The sequence below is a fragment of the Megalops cyprinoides genome, chromosome 1, assembly GCF_013368585.1.
Source record: "Megalops cyprinoides isolate fMegCyp1 chromosome 1, fMegCyp1.pri, whole genome shotgun sequence".
Classification (NCBI taxonomy): Eukaryota; Metazoa; Chordata; class Actinopteri; order Elopiformes; family Megalopidae; genus Megalops; species Megalops cyprinoides.
The window spans coordinates 1852501-1870566 of NC_050583.1; the positions used below are offsets into that span (position 1 = coordinate 1852501).

The window sequence follows — 18066 nt, forward strand, 5'->3', positions numbered from 1 at the left end:
TGTGTGTATGAGTGTATGCGTGAGTGTGTGTGTGTGTGTGTGTGAGTGTGTGTGTATGAGTGTGTGCGTGTGTGTGTGTGTGTCTGTGTGTGTGTGAGTGTGTGTATGAGTGTGTGTGTGAGTGGGTGAGTGTGTGTGTATGAGTGTATGTGTGTGTGTGTTTGTGTGTGTGTCTTTGTGTGTGTGTGTGTGTGTGTGTGTGTGTGTGTGTGTGTGTATGCGTGTGTGTGTGTGTGTGTGTGTGTGTGTGTGTGCGTGTGTGTGTATGAGTGTGTGTGTGTGTATGTGTGTGTGTGTGTGTGTGTTTGTGTGTGTGTGTGTTTGTGTGTGTTTGTGTGTGTGTGTGTACCTCGATGTCCCGGCGGGCGTCTCTGACGGGCAGGGTGTTGTGGCCGTGGTGCTCATCGCTGGCACAGTCCTGGCAGAGGCAGCAGGCGTCGGCATGGCAGTACAGCTCCAGTGGCCGCCTGTGGGCCTCGCAGGTGCGCCTCTCGATGTCCCTCAGCGGCTCCACCAGCCGGTGGTTCTGGAATTTGGGGTTCTCCAGGTGGGGGCGCAGGTGAGCCTGGCAGTACGACACCATGCAGGTGAGGCAGGATTTGAGCGCCCGGCGGGGGGCCTCGATGCAGGAGTCGCACACCACATCGTCCGGCCCTGGGGGGGCCTCCCCCACCTCCTCACCGGGCCCCGCTTCTTTGGGGGCCTCCGCTTTTTCAGGGTCCTCCGCTTTTTCGGGGTCCTCTGGTTTTTCGGGGTCCTCCGGTTCCCGCAGGTCCTCCTGTATCTTGGCCTCATCCGCGCTCTTGGGGTCTGACTCCACCTTCCCCTGCTCCTCTGTGCTGATAACAGAGAGGTCCCCGTCGTCCCCCTCTCCTGTCCCGTTCAGCCGGGAGGGGTCGGGGCTCTGGCACCTGGGACAGCCCCCCCCTCCCAGGCAGGACGCACACACCTGGTGGCCGCAGGGCGGGGGGGCCTTCATGGGCGCCGAGCAGACAGCGCAGCCGGTCTGGTCCTGGGGCAGGGCTGGTTCGGCGTCAGACATGATTCCCCCGGCTTTGTTTCCTTGCTCTCTCTCCCTCTCTCTCACTCACTCACCCGCTCCTTCGTTCAGGCAGACTGACTCTGACAGACCTGAGATCTCGGCACAATAAGGAGAGCCCAGAGTACAAACCACACCTAAAGTATGCGAGTGTCTCATACTTCTGCTCTCTGTCCCCGCCCTCTCTCCCTCCCTCCCCTACATGGAGCTCCATATATGGCAGAGGAAGCAGCTGGGCGGAGCCAGCAGGGAGAGGAGGACGGTAGACCTGTTTTTAGAACGTAAGAACGTCCCTCTTTGAAAAAATCAAACTTCCAGAATGCAGATGAGAGAAGTTTTTGGTTTTGATACCCTGTCTAGGACCTCCCCATTACTGTACCATGTTTCACCGCCTGGCAAGTGTGTCTGGCATGTCTCAGACACTGATAGATCACTTTTTTCCTGACAATTTTGAGCAGTTTTCACATTTCCTGGCCGACAGCAGCGATAGCATCTCCACAGGACAATAACATATTGACGGCTGTACATGCATTGTCAGATGGAGCACAAGAACATGTTTTTTTTCTCATGTTTTGCTTGGAAGCATAAAAGAGAGGGGAGAGGTTAGCCGAGATTTGAGTGACACAAACTGGCTCTTTGCTGCCACCTAGTGATGCCACATCACAAGCAACCCTTAGAGTGTTTCAGAGCAGCGATGCAGGCCCTGATGCAAACTGATAACACTGTTACCATGATGTGACCACTGGAGGCCAGTGTACAATCCAATGTCTCAGTGCAGTGCTGACCTTTGCTGCACAGGACAGCAAGTTTCAGATGAGACATTAAACTGAAGTCCTAACTCACCGCTGTCATTTCACCAAGAAACCATCTCCAGCAGGCATTCTCTGTGAACTGGGTACACATACAAAGCAAAGCAGTATGAGCCCTTTCTCCTGTGATATTCAGCAGTCTCGTTTTTCCTGAAGGAGCTCCAGGTAACCCTTCCCAGAGGTCACTGTTCCAGGGGGATTGTGGGTAACTTCATCATGATGAAACATGTCACATAGCACAGCATGACCACTGACAGGAAGCACGTTACAACACACGAGTGACCCAAGGAAGCACACAAGATCACAAATAACAGCACAAAGCACACATATGGAGTTAGTCTGATATGATTTTGCATTTTTAATGAACAGCCTTCTCATGGTCAACAGACAGAGGAGTAACACATATCAGGACAACAACTCTGTGATTTCAGGAAACAGGATGTGGTTCTAGCATTGTCTCCCCTGATCTGATACATTGTCAGTTCAGATCTATTCTGCTCTGGGTTTATTTGCACAGTCCAGCAGGGAACAGTTACAGAGAGAGCTTGCATGGGATAGCCAGCCACAGATAAAATCCACTCAGAAAACAGGCTTATCTCCAAAGCCACACATTTTCTGTACTGCCTGTGGTATACTTTCTGTATATTAATTATACATTGTTATTACTAACTCTAGTCCAGCATATTTTCATTGTCCTGAACTAAACAGTACAGTAGAAGTAAATAACTATATAGTTATACTACAAGTTTAACTATATATAGTTGAACACTAATGGCGATTGTCCCATTGGAGTAATAAAGTCACCTGAGTACACCAGGTGAGCTGCTGTGGGTCAGCAGTGACACCCCTAACCTCCGCCCGTGCGTTCCCGTGCACCCAAAGAGCACGAGTGCACGCCCCAACACAAACAGCCGAGAATAAAACGTCTTCAAAATCCCAGACATCAGTAATGCCGAGTGGTACAGTGTTGATACTAACTGCTGTGCTGGGATCTCATGGGCCTCACTTTCTCCAAACAGATCACAACTCTGCAAACAGATCCACCTGTGTCCGCATCATGTGGTCATTTAACACTCGTTTGACTGCGCTGCACGAAACCCTTCATTTTGAAATCATCACTGCGCCATCAACTTTTCAATCCACAATCTTTAAGAAGACAAATAATCACATAATAACGGTGCGTAGCTCCAACTAAGCTGGTAACAATGCCATAAAATAAGCACTGTAAATCTGTAAATATTTATAACATATTTATAATAAAAACCACATTTTTAAATGTGTTTTTCACTTTCTGTTTATTACCCAATTGCTAAAGATGGTCACCATAGTTTCATACTTTTTAAAAGCTTATACAATTTGTAAAGGTTTTAGTTGGGCTTAAATTGCTGCTTATCAATTAAAATCATGTAATTCTTCTATTGCTTTGCATAACCACACAGTATTTTTTTCAACAAACATACATTTTGCTCTAGAAAAAAAAAGACAGCTCAATGTTGATTGTATCACTTTCATAATCTCAATGGCTAAGAAATGTAACAGGTTAGATAGTAGTACATGCCCTTTACTTTTCACATATTTAGAAAACAACTATTGTGATTTGTGTTTAGACATTTTGCAGCTCCAGGTCAATGTGAAGAGACTGCTTCGTTTTGAAACAGTGCATGTTTAACGGATACAGAACTCAGATGTGATAAACTGTAAGGGGGAGTTCAGATACGGGTGGAGGGGGTGGGGAGCTCGGGCGCATGAGAATAGGCTGTTAGTTGCCTGTTAATCAGTCAATCTGGACCAGTAAAGGGTGTGAACTGCAGGGGGTCTGGATTCAATGGGCCTGTTTAACAGTCTCTCTTTACTCTGTGATCACATCAGCATAGCATGTTCTTGTGTACTAGTATTTGACAGAAAGAGAACATAAACAAATTAGCCTAGCAGTTTTCTTTGGTGGTTGGGTTGGAAGAGTAACATTAACCTGACCTTCACACATTAATTGCAATGCCCCTACATTGTAGCATTTGGTTATAGAACCATAAAATAAAATAAATAATAAAATTAAACCATAAAATAGTTATGGTCTGTAGTGGAGCGAGTGGGGGGGGGCAGAGGGTGCGGCTGCCCCGGGCCCACGGTTCTTCCACTTACAAAGGGGCCCACCTTGGGCCCAATCTGCCTGACTGAACATGCATTTTTGTTGTTTAGTTGAATATTTTGAATAAAGTTTGTTTGTGTGTCTTGATTGCGACAAAAAAATAAAAAGTCAGACGGTGGGCGTAATGGTTTCGACCGACCCCTAGCTAAGTTTCTCGCCGCGATATTTAATTTGAATGAGCAGAGTCACAATAGAGTTACAGAAAACTTTATTCGCTGTCCAGTATCCTTGTGTAAGTGTACAAACAGAAAAATTACACCCTCTGTTCGAGTTCCAAAGTAGGAACTAGGTGATCGCCAGCTGTCTTTTTTTATTTCCCATCACCGTCACTGCTGACGGAGCCGCGGTATTTAAAAAAGGTCTCACGCACTGAGGTGTGCTGAAATAGTATTGATTGTAATCCGCATTTCTCTCCGTTCCGCCCTTCCGTCTCCATAAGTTTCCCCTCGGATCTGTCTTGCAACTCCATAATGCCTAAAATAGGCTGTATAAATGCCCACTACAGGTCCTCGCCCCCACTGCAATGAGCCATCGGCTCTGCCCCTGGTTATAGTTATATGTTCATAGAATTTGGTAATAGTTATATATTTGTGTTTGTGCAGAATCTATGTTTTTGTTTCTGAATCCACATTTGTCATTTTGGTCCTTGTGGCCCAATGTCATAGTACACCCCAGGAAATGAAATCCACAAGACAGTTTTCACACTGAATAAAACCCCTCCTTTCAGATCATCTGTTCATCTGAGGAGGAGGAAAATTTAGACACATCATGACCTCTATATGTGATGAACACAGAAAATCCGAACACACCAGCAATGCCAACAGAATATAGAGACTGGTGATTCTAAATTTGAGATTAGAAATGGACAGAAATTCTCTTGCTTCCTTTAAGTGCAGCTAAACGGACCCCCGCATTGTTAGGTAAAGCACTGCATGTTTAGCTGAAACCAATACTACTGTGCTAGCTATTGCTAGATTTAGAATTCACTACAGCGCTTAATTGTGTGTAAATATGAGAAACCTGTAACCTGCTAGGCTGCTGGAATAGACCTGCTGACACAAACTTCAGCTGCAGCTATCGCATCCGTGGCTCTGTGAGTTATTAGGGACAAGGCAACAGGCCTCGCTGGAAACAGGCAGCTGACTCATTGGTTCTGGGTAAAGCTGGTGCCCCCCCCAACCCCCTACTCCCACCCCCAGAGAAGGGTGTGACCGCAGGTCGGAGCTGAGGACCACAGTAAGGAGGAATGGCTCCAGCTACGGCCTGCTGCATGTGTTTGCAGCGGGAACATAAGGAGTTTAGCAGTAAGAACAGGCCATTCAGCTCAGCTAAGCTCTTCATTCTCCCTGTAGCCTAGCGTGTTCCCAGAGCCGCATCAAGCCCGGTCACGAACACTCCAGGTGTCTCTGCTACAGCTGTGAATCCCAGTGATCTGTTCCATGTGTCAGTGACTCTGTGAGTCATACGCCCAATGGCACCGCTGTGAATCTGACTCTTAATCAGGTTGCACCCGCGTGCTCTGCAGACACTGTGTGAGTCTGAGACAGCCTCTGCGGTCCGCTTCATTAACCCCTTTCAGGAAGATAAAGCCCTCAGTCTGATCCCCTCTGCCCCCCCCCCCCCCCCCACCCCAGCCATCGTCTCCATTGTGTTTAGATCAGATAAAAATCCCCGAGTCAAACTCCAGCCATAACCTTTGCTGGACCTGATCACGACGGCAACGTTAGCAGGAAGCGTGTGTGCAGCAGAGTGTGTGCTAAGGCACTCCGCCCTGTAGCCAGACATACTAATCCCCCCATCACTGCCCGCACCCCCATCACTGCCCCCCCCCATCACTGCCCCCCCATCACTGCCCCTCCCCATCACTGCACCCCCACCAGCTCCGTGATGGGTGGGGCATACACCATCAGCTCTTGGTACTTTTGAAAGAAGAGGCAGAGGCGGGACAGGTAACTGTCCTCCTGATACGGCAGCTTCTTCTCTCTCAGATACCTGGAGACTACTGGCTTCACCTGTACAGAGGTGGGGGGGGAGAAGAGAAGAGAAGGGGGGTAGAGACAGGGTAAAAGAAAGCGAGAAAGTGAGAATGGGATTGAGGTGGAGAGACAGTGAGAGAGAGAGAAAATAGTGAGGTATTAGAATAGAATAGAATAGAATAGACTTTATTGTCATTGCACGGTGGGGGTGCAACGAAGTAGGTTAACCCCATTAACGGAGATTAGCTGAGATGGTGTGTCCTAGGGGCCAGGCAAGAGAAATACATTTACATTTATTCATTTGGCAGACGCTTTTATCCAAAGCGACTTACATAGGATACAGTTCTTTACAATGTTATCCATTTACACAGCTGGATATTTTACTGAGGCAACTGTGGGTTAAGTACCTTGCCCAAGGGTACAGCAGCAGTGTCCCAGCGGGGATTGAACCGGCAACCTTTCGGTTACAAGTCCTGCTCCTTAACCACTATGCTACACTGGCTTGATGTTAATGAATAAATTATTAGATTTTTACATAATCATAATTAAATAGCTGGATGTTTGCTGAAGCCATTTGGGTTCATCACCTTGCTAAAAGACACAGCATTTACACGATTCTGCTTAGGATAGGAGCCACAGCACCTTAACTAACTTACATAACATTTATTTCAACAGCTGTGGGTATAATGAGCTAGCCTGGTTCCAGCTCTACAGTGGGATAGGGGTATAATGAGCTAGCCTGGTTCCAGCTCTACAGTGGGAAAGGGCTATACTGAGCCAGCCAGGTTCCAGCTCTACAGTGGGAAAGGGCTATACTGAGCCGGCCAGGTTCCAGCTCTACAGTGGGGAAAGGGTACCTTCAGACACATGTGGTCAGACAGAAAGGGGAAAAGGTGGTGTTCCACATGGCAGCTGATGAGAGAGTGTCCAAAGGTCCAGTCCAGCAGTGGGTTCCGTGGCAGGTTCAGCACCCCGTGGGTCATCTGGTAGATCCGTTTGGGCCTCCGGGTTGGGGAGAACATGGGAAGCCCAATGTGCTAAAAAATGCGGAAGGGAGGAGCACCGTGACATCACCACAGGAGGAGGGGCCAGCAGAACATGGGAGGGGTAGGGATGGTTGGAGGATCAGAATGGGTCAAGGAGGCAGCAGCACCATGGATATTCTATAAACAGAGCAGATATTCAACTCTGTGCTGTTTCATTGCTGTAGCAGTTCAGATACCAACTGGAACTGTGGATGAGGAAAGGAAGGAACACAAGAGCCAGACATCTGGTCATAAGATATCTATGAAAGGTGCATTAGAGTGGTCTCCTAAAATTAAAAGGGGATCCACACACACACGCACGCGTACACACAGCAGGAGGTGCAGTGATGGGTCCCACAGTCAGGGAAGGGGTTTCTCACAGGACATGAAAGGCAGTGGCCCAGCCCACCGACACAGGTTGGGGGGGAAGGGGTCCTGAGGGGGTCCAGGGCTCTGTCCTGGGAAACGGCCCACTCTGCAGCTACACAGACCCTTTCATCCTCCCCTCCCAAAAAATGAAACCACAACAATAACAAAGGCATGATTGTGTTCCTATAATACACAATAGACTCCAGCTCAAAGACTCCCTGTGGGCTCTCACAACCCTACTGTGCCTCTGTGTTTCTGTTGCCTGATCTGGACTCTGTGTGTGTGTGTGTGAGTGTGTGTGTGTATGCGTGTGTGTATGCGTGTGTGTGTGTGTGTGTGTGTGGTTGTGTACGTGTGTGTGTGTGCGTGTGTATGCGTGTGCATGTGTATGTGTGGTTGTGTGCCTGTGTGTGTGTGCGTGTGTGTGCGTGTGTGTGTGTGTGTGTGCGTGTGTGTGTGTGGTGAGAGAGTGTGTTTGTTGTGTGTGTGTGTGTGTGAGTGTGTGTATGAGTACATGTGTGTGTGTGTGTGAGTGTGTTTGTGTGCGTGTGTGTGTGTGTGTATGCGTGTGTGTGTGTGTGTGTATGTCAGACCCACCTGGAAGATGTTGACGTGGATGTAGGGCAGTGAGTAGAGAGCTCTGCACAGCAGCATGCAGAGTAGGGTGCTGCACGGGGACTGGAACCCAGAAACATGGATCAGCAGCCAGTACTGCGAGTACAGACCCAACGACACCATCAGCACCGTGCGTACACACAGCACCCAGCACTGCCCACGCAGCTGACCTGCGGGGGGGGGCGAGGGGGGAATAAATACACCAAAATTACACTTAATAATGAACTGAACAATCAATTCCTAATTTGATATAGATATCTAAATTAAAGATGACGAGATGGTCCTGCTAATTTTGTTGAAAGACTGAACAATGCTTATGAAGAGGTATGGGTCACAGAACAGAGCCATTCCAAAATGGAACATTCCCCTCCCTGGCCACACCCTGACCACGCCCTGATCACGCCCAGGCCACACCCCAGCCTCATACCTATTGCCACCAGGGGGGTGATGATGGGCACGGCGAGGGGGGCGAGAAACAGGTAGACGGTGCGCGGCAGGAAGGGGAGGCGCCAGGTGCTGGAGTCGCCCAGCCCAATCACGTTGGTGTGGGCGTGGTGCATCTTAACATGGGCGTGGATACCTGCCCTCGCAGTGAAAGAACCACACACCTGCACAGACAGACAGACAGAAAGACGCTGACATTACAACAGCACCGGGACACAGACACACACACACACACACACACACACACACTCACTCACTCACTCACTCACTCACACTCATTCTCTCACAAACACACACACTCACACACACGCACACACACAAACACACACACACACACACACACACACACACACTCACTCACTCACACTCACACACACTCTCACACACAAACACACACACAAACACACACACTCTCTCACACGCACACACACTCACACACACAGTGGCGGATTTAGGTATGGGCGACATGGGCAGCCGCCCAGGGCAGCTTCTTGCCGGGGGCGGCTGGGGCGGAATGGTGACATTTGCGCGATCAGTTTTCTAGCGCTCATTTGCACATCACGTCACCGTATCACCGTGGGGGTCAATTCACCTTGTCGGAGTGGGCGCCCTGATTCTAGTTTATGAGCTAGGCAGGCTACTGCCTGGAAGGTCTCCCACTCAGAAGTACGAGATGGGGAGGCGGGCAGGGGTAGGCTGACCTCAGGTCTCCCCACTGGAAGCCCGAGGTAGGGGGAGCGGGGGAATCTATCAAATAGTGCACCTCTAACTTTGTACAGTACTAATGTAATCAGTAAAATCAGTTACACTACGAAATGTTACCAAATAAACCACAATTCATTCATAATACTGTGAATATATAATTTCACTGACATATTGTTGCATTTTTTTCTGGTTTGTGCAAAATTGTTAAGAATAATATAAAACCAGTCTGCACACCACCAAGGTGAATGGGTTTAGTCTTGACTCTTGGTTGACAGTGTTGGGGGATGGGGAATGTATTGCTCGAGTGCCAAATCAACACAAATGGATTATAATAGGTCTAAGGCATCAGGTACCCAGTTTAGGAAAAAGAGGAAAGAAGAAGAGGAGAAATGCACAAAAGATAAAGGTATGCAGCTACGTCATCTCTTTACGAGCATGTATGCAGGTATGTCATCTCTTTATGAGTATAATATTATGCATGTAATGAAATAGGCTAGTATAAAACTTATGTTTGTTAGCCTATGTTGCTATGTTGCTTGCTAAGCTATTACACATAGGGCAACAATATTCCGTTTTCTGTCCAACTAGCTTACATAACAGTGGATATAATTTCACACAGTTTCATCATGATAATGTGTGTAGCCTGCAACAAAACGATTACAGCCTAACTAGTAAGGGGTTGGTAGTGAGTAGTAAGAACCCAGGTTCAAAACTCGTTTGCTTGCTAATCCACCTAACATCTATTTAAAACACACAGCGTATTCTTCTTTTTGACATTTATGAGTGTTATTTTTCTATATATTTTTATATCTATATAGTTTTAAATGTCACGATTATTTCTTTGTATTTGTGTTGTTCCAAATGTTTGAATAAAAATTACAGTTAGTGCAGTTTGGGGGGGGGGGGGGGGGGGGGGGTTAGCCCAGGGCGCCATACAAGCTAAAACCACCACTGCACACACACACAGAAACTGGGATTACAATTGTTTCCGAACAAGTGGACAGACAGACAAACAAACAGACAGACAGACATCAGAAGTATACAGACAAACATGTAAATTATAAAAAAAAAAAAATCTTCTTAAACAAATAGAGAGACAGACCAGAGCACTGCAGGAGCATAACAGGAAAACACTTAGCTGAGACAGGATAACAACTGAAGGCTGTCATGTAACATTCTCTTATTATGTTTGTAGGATGAGAGAGGTGGTTGGTAATGTACATCTTATATTCCCTGTGAATGAGGGAAATTTGGCCTCTATGAAAAAAAGACTGGGAAATTGAACTGCAAGAGAGAATGAATCAGAAGAATCCAGTAGTCACGGCAGGAACGCCTCACAGACTCCTGCACACGGGTCCCCACAGCGCTGTAGCTTTGAGACGGCAAGTGCCATTTGCTCCAGAGAAGTCTGAGACGTGTCAGAACGCAGCAAGCACGAGGGATCTCAGACAAAATAAAAAGCTCAGCCTGAGGTGAGCTGTAACGCCGGGCATGGTTTCGGCCCCGTGGATAACGCAAGCTTCCGGTTGTGAAAGAGCTAGCAGCCGTGGGAGGCTGAGATAAGCAGAGATACCACACCAGTGAACAGTCATAACTCCTGATAGTGCCCATTAGCCTCTGTGGGGAAGGTACGCTGGGTGTCAAACCGGTACAGGAGCTGGGCTCCTTTAGGGGGTTGCTGATGTGAATCCTGTTGGGGCACTGCCAACCTCAACCTCAACCACAGCAGTGAACATTCACCTTTATAAATGGATAACATGCAAAAATACATGCTATTCACAGTATATAATCATTACAACCTCACACTCAAAGTTATCACAGCTGGCTGCTCTATTTCTCTCTCCCTCTCTCCCTCTCTCTCTCTCTTTCTCTCCCTCTCTCCCTCTCTCTCTCTCTCTCTCCCTCTCTCTCCCGCTCTCTCTCTCTCCCTCTCTCCCTCTCTCTCTCTCTCTCTCTCTCCTTCTCTCTCCCTCTCTCTCTCTCTCTCACCTCGATGAAGAACACGGCCCAGACCTCCCCCCAGGCCTGGGACTCGCTTAGCGCCCCGTGGCTGGCCAGATGTGTCCCTTTGATGGTGATGATGGCGTGGGCCGTCCCCATCACCAGCACTCCTAGTGTAAACGGCAGCGCCTGGGACGACCCCAGCAGGAGGAAGGCTGGGGGGGAAAAGAGGGGTGTGGAGGAGTGGGGGTGGGGTAGGACAGAGGGATGGGGGGCAGAGCCAAGGGACAGAGGGTAGGTAAACAGATGGGTGGGGCAGTTTGAGTCAGGTAGGTGGAGAACGACACGCAGCAGGATTCATCAGACAGTTCAGTGACAGCATGGAAAGAGGCAGCAACGGTATGAAGGAGAAGTGGTGAAGGGTCTCCTTCCCAAACGGAAAAGAGAGTGCTTTCATGACCCAGTGAAGCTCCTCACAGTGTAATATTACTTCAGAGCTTGGAGTGAAAATCAAACTGATATTACAGCCACTGAGCAAAGGAAATCTCACAGTGCTGTGTTTCAGTCTCATTCGTCATATCTGAAACAAGATTAAGGTGGTTAGAACATTTTCTTTCGGCTGTCATTGGATTAGGTGCATTATGACTCGAGTGACCTTGCCAGGTGCCAGTGCAAATTTAGCACATCTGCAATTCAGTGTGTTTCACAGAATCTGAGTCTGACCCACATCAAACACTGCTAACACACTCTGCACACACACACACACACACATACACACACACACACACACACTCAGGGTGCAAGGTGGCCCTCTGCTGGCCCCGCCCCCTGGGTGAGTATGTGTTTCGCTGAAAGCAGACCTTCACCCACAGGGCCGAGACGAAGAATATTTTACACCCCAACACTGTCCTTACAGATAGAGCCTTCCGGTAGCCAGGATCCATGACAACCAGAGAAAAACAAGGGGTAAACCGACACACCCGTGCTAGGACCCTCCTCCTTCTGGAGCAGAGAGCAGGTGCGTGACGGCACAGCAGGGGCTGATGGGAAACATCCTCGGACCCCAGGCCTCCACGGCCCCCGACCCCCCCGCCTCTCTTCACCCCCCGGGGCGATAAGCCTCTTCCATTCCAGTGAGCGACGGTGGCATAATCCAGTCCAGGCTATCGCCAAAAACAAATTAAGGAGATCTCATGCTGATTGGTCTTCGGGCAGCGGTGATGTCAGCGGGATTAATGTTGAATTTTATCGGCTAAATAGCTTACATTTCTGCTTCGAAGCGACCTTCATTTACGCCATTTTCCGGCAGAATATCTCCTGAGACTTCAGGGATGATCCTACTCTCATATTTAGCGTCTGTCTTTCTGCCAGAACTGCAATATAACATAATCTTTCTCAACAGACCAATCAACATGAGACGTCCTTGACAAGGTTTTGGAAGTACCCCAGACTGGGTTATGCAGTCACCTTCTGACAACTACGTATGGTCAAGACTGTTATTTTTTGCACATAATGCAGTAGGCGTATCAGATTCAGAATCAGAGTTTATCGGCCAACTATGCAGATTACTATTATATTACGCATACAGGGAATCTGACTCTGGTTCCAGTGTCTCTCATACTGCGTTCATACACTGATTTTCAAGGTGACAACAGCAAATGCCATCCAACAGTAAGAGCAATACAAGAGCAATGGAGGACACACACGTGGAGCACGGATGGAATGAAGGAGGTTTACAAAAAATAAATATGAACAGACACGGTACAATAAGTTAACAGCTACTGCACAATCATCATCATCATCATCATCACCTTTATTTGTGAGACTCAAGGTCCACACAGACATAACATACAACATATATAAAAAAGGAGTATTGCACTTCTTATAAAAGACACTTGTACCAATATTTCCACATAGATGACTGGTAGCGTGGTGCGCTAAATCTAGGATTTGACAGCATCAAAACAAGTTAAAGTGTACAGGGGTGCAGGCTGTGGGTCTGTGTAACAATTTGCTACGGACAGCTATTGCGTTGTGTTATATACAGCTATTGCACAGTGAGCATGAGCAGGAGTATGTAGAGTCAGGGGGATTAAAAGGGCACCAGCAGCATGCAGGTATCCAGCATGCAGTCATAGGGAGCTGGCTGGACCTCAATGAGCCATTCAAATTCCAGGCGTCACGTGTGGAAGTGATCAGCCACTAGGGGCAGTGCTGCTCCGCACCGCCACACAGACCTGGCAGGAGTTTGCTCTGGCTATATGTGGCTTCAAAGCAATAGCTTTCTAAAAATAATTTTCTAAAAACAGTTTGATGGAAAGGGGCTTAATACTTTAAGAGCATAACTTCAGGTTTTAAGATTATGGGGAGAGTTCAATGTAGCTGCTACGGGGGACTGTGCTGTGTTTTTGAGCGATGAATGTAAGGAGGCACTATGTGCTGAAGCACTGTTTTATCACAAGCTTTCTGCATTTATGCCATTCTCACACAATAATTTTTCATTCTCATTTTATTGTTATTACGTTTTAGAATTAAAACAGACTTGAGGACTAAGCAAAACAGTGGATAGAGCAAATTCCCCCTCTGAGCCGAGAATGACAAAAACGAAGCTGCAGAAAAGATGCTTCATTAGATATTTTGCAAAACAGAGATATATCACATTGGTGACAACAGCCATGACAAAAACACTGATAATAAAAGAAACATCTCTCCATATCTCTCCACTGATAATAAATATCTTTCAGCACATTTAGCAGCAGTGAGTGTAGCTAACACTACAGTTTGACCTGCTGTGTCGTGCAATTTTTAACGTCGGGCTCATTTTTAACTCTTTGAGGGCCAGGCAGAATTTCAGCGCTGTAGTGTGTCAGATTCAATACACTGTACAAGGGTCTGCAAAGCAGTCTCTCGCGACCTCAGGTGACCTCTACATAGCATGCATGTGGTAGCCGAGTGTTGGCAGGTGTGGTGTGCGGTGTGTGTGTGTGTGAGGCTGTGTGTGTGTTTGTGTGTGCGTGTGTGTGTGTGCGTGCAGGGCGCAGGTGAGAGAGGAGCGGAGGTTACCTGCAGCAGGTGTCTTACCTGCAGGGAGGGCGGCGAAGGCAGCCGTCAGGATGGCGCAGTCGATGCCCTGCCTCTCCCACCAGCTGCTGTGCCTCACCTCCCGCTGCACCATGCGCGTCAGCTCCATCATCAGGCTGCCCTTATCCTCCCCGCCCCCCGCGGCCCCCGCGGCCCCCGCGGCCCCCTCGTCCCCCCGCTGACTCCCCTCCCCCGCGTCCCCCTGCATGCCGATCCCGCCGCAGACGCTCAGAACTCCAGAGAGATCCGTCTGAAGTGCTGCTCACACCGCACCGTGCCCCCCCCCTCCCTGCCGCCCCTCGCGCACCCTGATGGGCCGATCCTGGGGCGAAGGCCCGGCCCTGCACCCCTCCTCCTCCTCCTCCTCCTCCTCCTCCTCCTCCTCCTCCTCCTCCTCCTCCCGGTCCCGCTGCAGTCCTCAGTGGGCTTTCGGCAGCTGCACCTTCCTTTGGCTGAGTCTGCAGCAGAACTGAGCAAACGCCTGCTGAGAGAGGCAGTCCAGTTCCTCTGCTGCACACGCACACACACACACACACACACACACACGCATGCACATTCACACAGCCTCACACACACTGCAGACAGCAGGGCTCTCTCTCTGCTGCAGAGCTCCCCCCCCCCCCCCCCCCCCCCCCCGGGCTCCTCCCTCCCCCTCCCTGCTCCTCCCTCCCCCTCCCCCTCCCTGCTCCTCCTGCCTCCTCTCTCTGTCCTTGCACCTCTCCTTGGCTGAAGTCCTGGGAAAGGAGAGGAGAATGGGGAGGGCAGCGCAGGGAGGACGGGATGGGGGGGGGGTGTGCTGGCTGCTTGAGATGCACTGAGACACTTTTCTTTTGTGAGGAGAAAGAGGGAGAGACAGAGAGAAGGCTGTGTTCTGCGTGAGAGAGTGCAGAGGGGCCTGGCAGCAAGAAAGTGAGGCAGGACTCCAAGCAGGCTGTCACCTGACACCAAGGGGGACAAGCTGGGAGGAGGTGGGCGGGACTGCCGCACAGGAGGCGGGGCAGTGAAGCGAGGGGGAGGAGCCTGCTGGTTTAGGGGTGTGGCTGTGCATCGAGGCGAGATGCAGTAACTACCTAACCCATCTGAAATACATCCACTGTAACGAACTACCATCCCTAAACACCAACCAGTCACTGTACAGTCATGATGCACAAAAGAAAAATTATAGATATCAGACATCACGCTCATCAGTTATGACAAAGACATTTTAATAATCTTTCTGGTAAACATTTAAACATTTTATATTCACTATGCCTATGGCGTATGTTTTGTCTTGATAAATCAAGCGTACAAAAGTGTTGTTTGGGTTTCAGCAGAGAAACCCCACCACCTAGCGATAAATTCTAACCCTGCACAACATTAATCACAGGTACGGAGGATCATGGGTCACATTTTTACAATACACAACATACAAAAATACAGTAAAAAACTGGCAGATCTGCAGGGTGGGAGGGAAAGTGTGTACTTACTGTGTGGGGGAAGACAAATGGACGCACAGCCCTACAGACACTGTGTACAGCTGTGAAGGACATTTCTATCATGTGACACGCTGTATAATGTGTATGAAACTCTACCAGCTTCCTGACTGCTAATGATCTGCTGTAGCTCAACCAGAACCAGCTGCTAATGAAGCTGGTATGAGGAAGCAGGCGCTATACTATCTGTGCTGGCAAAGCATTGTGATCTCAGCCATCAAGCTAATCTTATGCACATATTACACAACACATCAGATTCAAACAGGAGTCGCCCATGAAGACTCAAACCTCACTGTACAGAGCTGCAGGACAGCGGGCGCTCTCAGACTCAGAGACACCGGGCGCTCTCAGACTCAGAGAGAGCGCTGTTAGCTGCAGGACAGCGGGCGCTCTCAGACTCAGAGAGAGCGCTGTTAGCCGCAGGACAGCGGGCACCCGGCGCTCTCAGACTCAGAGAGAGCGCTGTTAGCTGCAGGACACCGGGCACCGAGCGCTCTCCGACTCAGAGAGAGTGCTGTTAGCTGCAGGACAGCGGGCGCTCTCAGACTCAGAGAGAGCGCTGTTAGCCGCAGGACAGCGGGCGCTCTCAGGCTCAGAGAGAGCGCTGTTAGCTGCAGGACAGCGGGCGCTCTCAGGCTCAGAGAGAGCGTTGTTAGCCGCAGGACAGCGGGCGCTCTCAGGCTCAGAGAGAGTGCTGTTAGGTGCAGGACAGCGGGCGCTCTCAGGCTCAGAGAGAGCGCTGTTAGCCGCAGGACAGCGGGCGCTCTCAGGCTCAGAGAGCGCTGTTAGCCGCAGGACAGCGGGCGCTCTCAGACTCAGAGACACCGGGCGCTCTCAGACTCAGAGAGAGCGCTGTTAGCTGCAGGACAGCGGGCGCTCTCAGACTCAGAGAGAGCGCTGTTAGCTCTCAGGTAAAGAGGGCGCTCTCAGACTCAGAGAGAGCGCTGTTAGCCGCAGGACAGCGGGCACCCGGCGCTCTCAGACTCAGAGAGAGCGCTGTTAGCTGCAGGACACCGGGCACCGGGCGCTCTCCGACTCAGAGAGAGTGCTGTTAGCTGCAGGACAGCGGGCGCTCTCAGACTCAGAGAGAGCGCTGTTAGCCGCAGGACAGCGGGCGCTCTCAGGCTCAGAGAGTGCTGTTAGCCGCAGGACAGCGGGCGCTCTCAGACTCAGAGAGAGCGCTGTTAGCTGCAGGACAGCGGGCGCTCTCAGACTCAGAGAGAGCGCTGTTAGCTGCAGGACAGCGGGCGCTCTCAGGCTCAGAGAGAGCGCTGTTAGCTGTCAGGTAAGAGGGCGCTCTCAGACTCAGAGAGAGCGCTGTTAGCAGCAGGACACCGGGCACCGGGCGCTCTCAGACTCAGAGAGAGTGCTGTTAGCCTCAGGACAGCGGGCGCTCTCAGACTCAGAGAGAGCGCTGTTAGCTCTCAGGTAAAGAGGGCGCTCTCAGACTCAGAGAGAGCGCTGTTAGCTGCAGGACAGCGGGCGCTCTCAGACTCGGAGAGAGCGCTGTTAGCTCTCAGGTAAAGAGGGCAGACGCCAGAGCCGCCGCCCTAATGCCTCACAGAGCGGTGCAGTGACAGGGAAGACATCTTCATCCTCCTCCTCATCCTCCTGATCCACAGCGCACTCCAGCGCGGGGGTGTAAACATCCGCGCCACAACAACGCCGCGGCGGCCAGGTCTGATGGCTCAGGTAAAAAACACACACAGTTCAACTGTACAGGTAAACAACGTTAGCACAGAGACAATGAGTCGGTGAGTCAGTGAGTCGCTGACAGGGTCAGTGTGGGAGGACGGTGAGTCACAGGCACTGGGGTGGTGCAGTAAATACAGCTTCTTGGGGTGGGGCAGTTCTCCTGTGGCCAGGAGCGCGGAAGTCACAGAAACGCTGCCTTACATCACTCACTAAGCAGGTTCCTTCTGCTCCTTCCAGCTCCGGCTTCAAAACTGGACCTGTTCCTGTAGGCCGAGTCCTGTCGGCAATCTGCTCTCTGCTGATTGGCTGAGCGACGTCACCACGGCAGCACCACCAGCAGAACCAATCATCAGCCGCAATAGGTGGCGACCGCTGTCACTTGGCAAAGACGTTTACTGCAAAAATCCAAACGGACATGAGCCGGATGCCGAGCTGGACACTGTAGCTGATGCACCCAGGTGATGCTACCTGAAATCCACACAGGAGCAGAAAGAAGGAGTCACGCATTCCCCCTTTAAAGCTGAGGAACACATTCAAAGCAAGCATTACGCAGACCTGTTTTACACTTCCTTACATGTTTTACGCTTGCACGTCTGTGCGAGTTCAGCTGTCTTTCAAATGAGCAGAAAGTGGTGTTCAAGAGCTAAACACGTGGGCTCCAAAGTATCTCAGACAGTAAAGCAGTACTGCTACCGGGATTCAAAACTGGCTGAGTCAGTGACCAGCATCAGAGGGATGCGTCCGTCATG

At 50.0% G+C, this 18066-nt stretch overlaps 2 protein-coding genes across 2 annotated transcripts in view; both read right to left on the minus strand.

Annotated features, from left to right (window-relative positions):
* The window catches only part of trim16 (tripartite motif containing 16), a 12225-nt gene extending 11088 nt beyond the window's left edge, over positions 1–1137 (minus strand). Inside the window, exon 1 of the mRNA XM_036533273.1 lies at positions 350–1137. Within this exon, the coding sequence (XP_036389166.1) occupies positions 350–1042 (693 nt within the window). The 5' untranslated portion in view covers positions 1043–1137. The remainder of the gene's footprint in view (positions 1–349) is intronic.
* A 4719-nt stretch (positions 1138–5856) lies between these two features.
* LOC118781095 (fatty acid desaturase 6-like) lies at positions 5857–14358 on the minus strand. The gene is made up of 6 exons (XM_036533978.1): positions 14151–14358; positions 11118–11284; positions 8407–8587; positions 7962–8149; positions 6828–7007; positions 5857–6006 (listed from the first exon to the last, which is right to left on the minus strand). The coding sequence occupies exons 1-6, from the start codon at positions 14356–14358 to the stop codon at positions 5857–5859; spliced, it is 1074 nt and encodes a 357-aa protein (XP_036389871.1).
* Between the last annotated feature and the right edge of the window lie 3708 nt (positions 14359–18066).

Coding starts and splice junctions, on each gene's coding strand:
- LOC118781095 (XM_036533978.1), bottom strand. CDS start 14,358: ATGCAGGGGGACGCGGGGGAGGGGAGTCAGCGGGGGGACGAGGGGGCC. Junction 7,008..7,961: donor TCCACGTCAACATCTTCCAG/GTGGGTCTGACA, acceptor CGCATTTTTTAG/CACATTGGGCTTCCCATGTT. Junction 6,007..6,827: donor CTGACCACATGTGTCTGAAG/GTACCCTTTCCC, acceptor ACCTCTGTACAG/GTGAAGCCAGTAGTCTCCAG.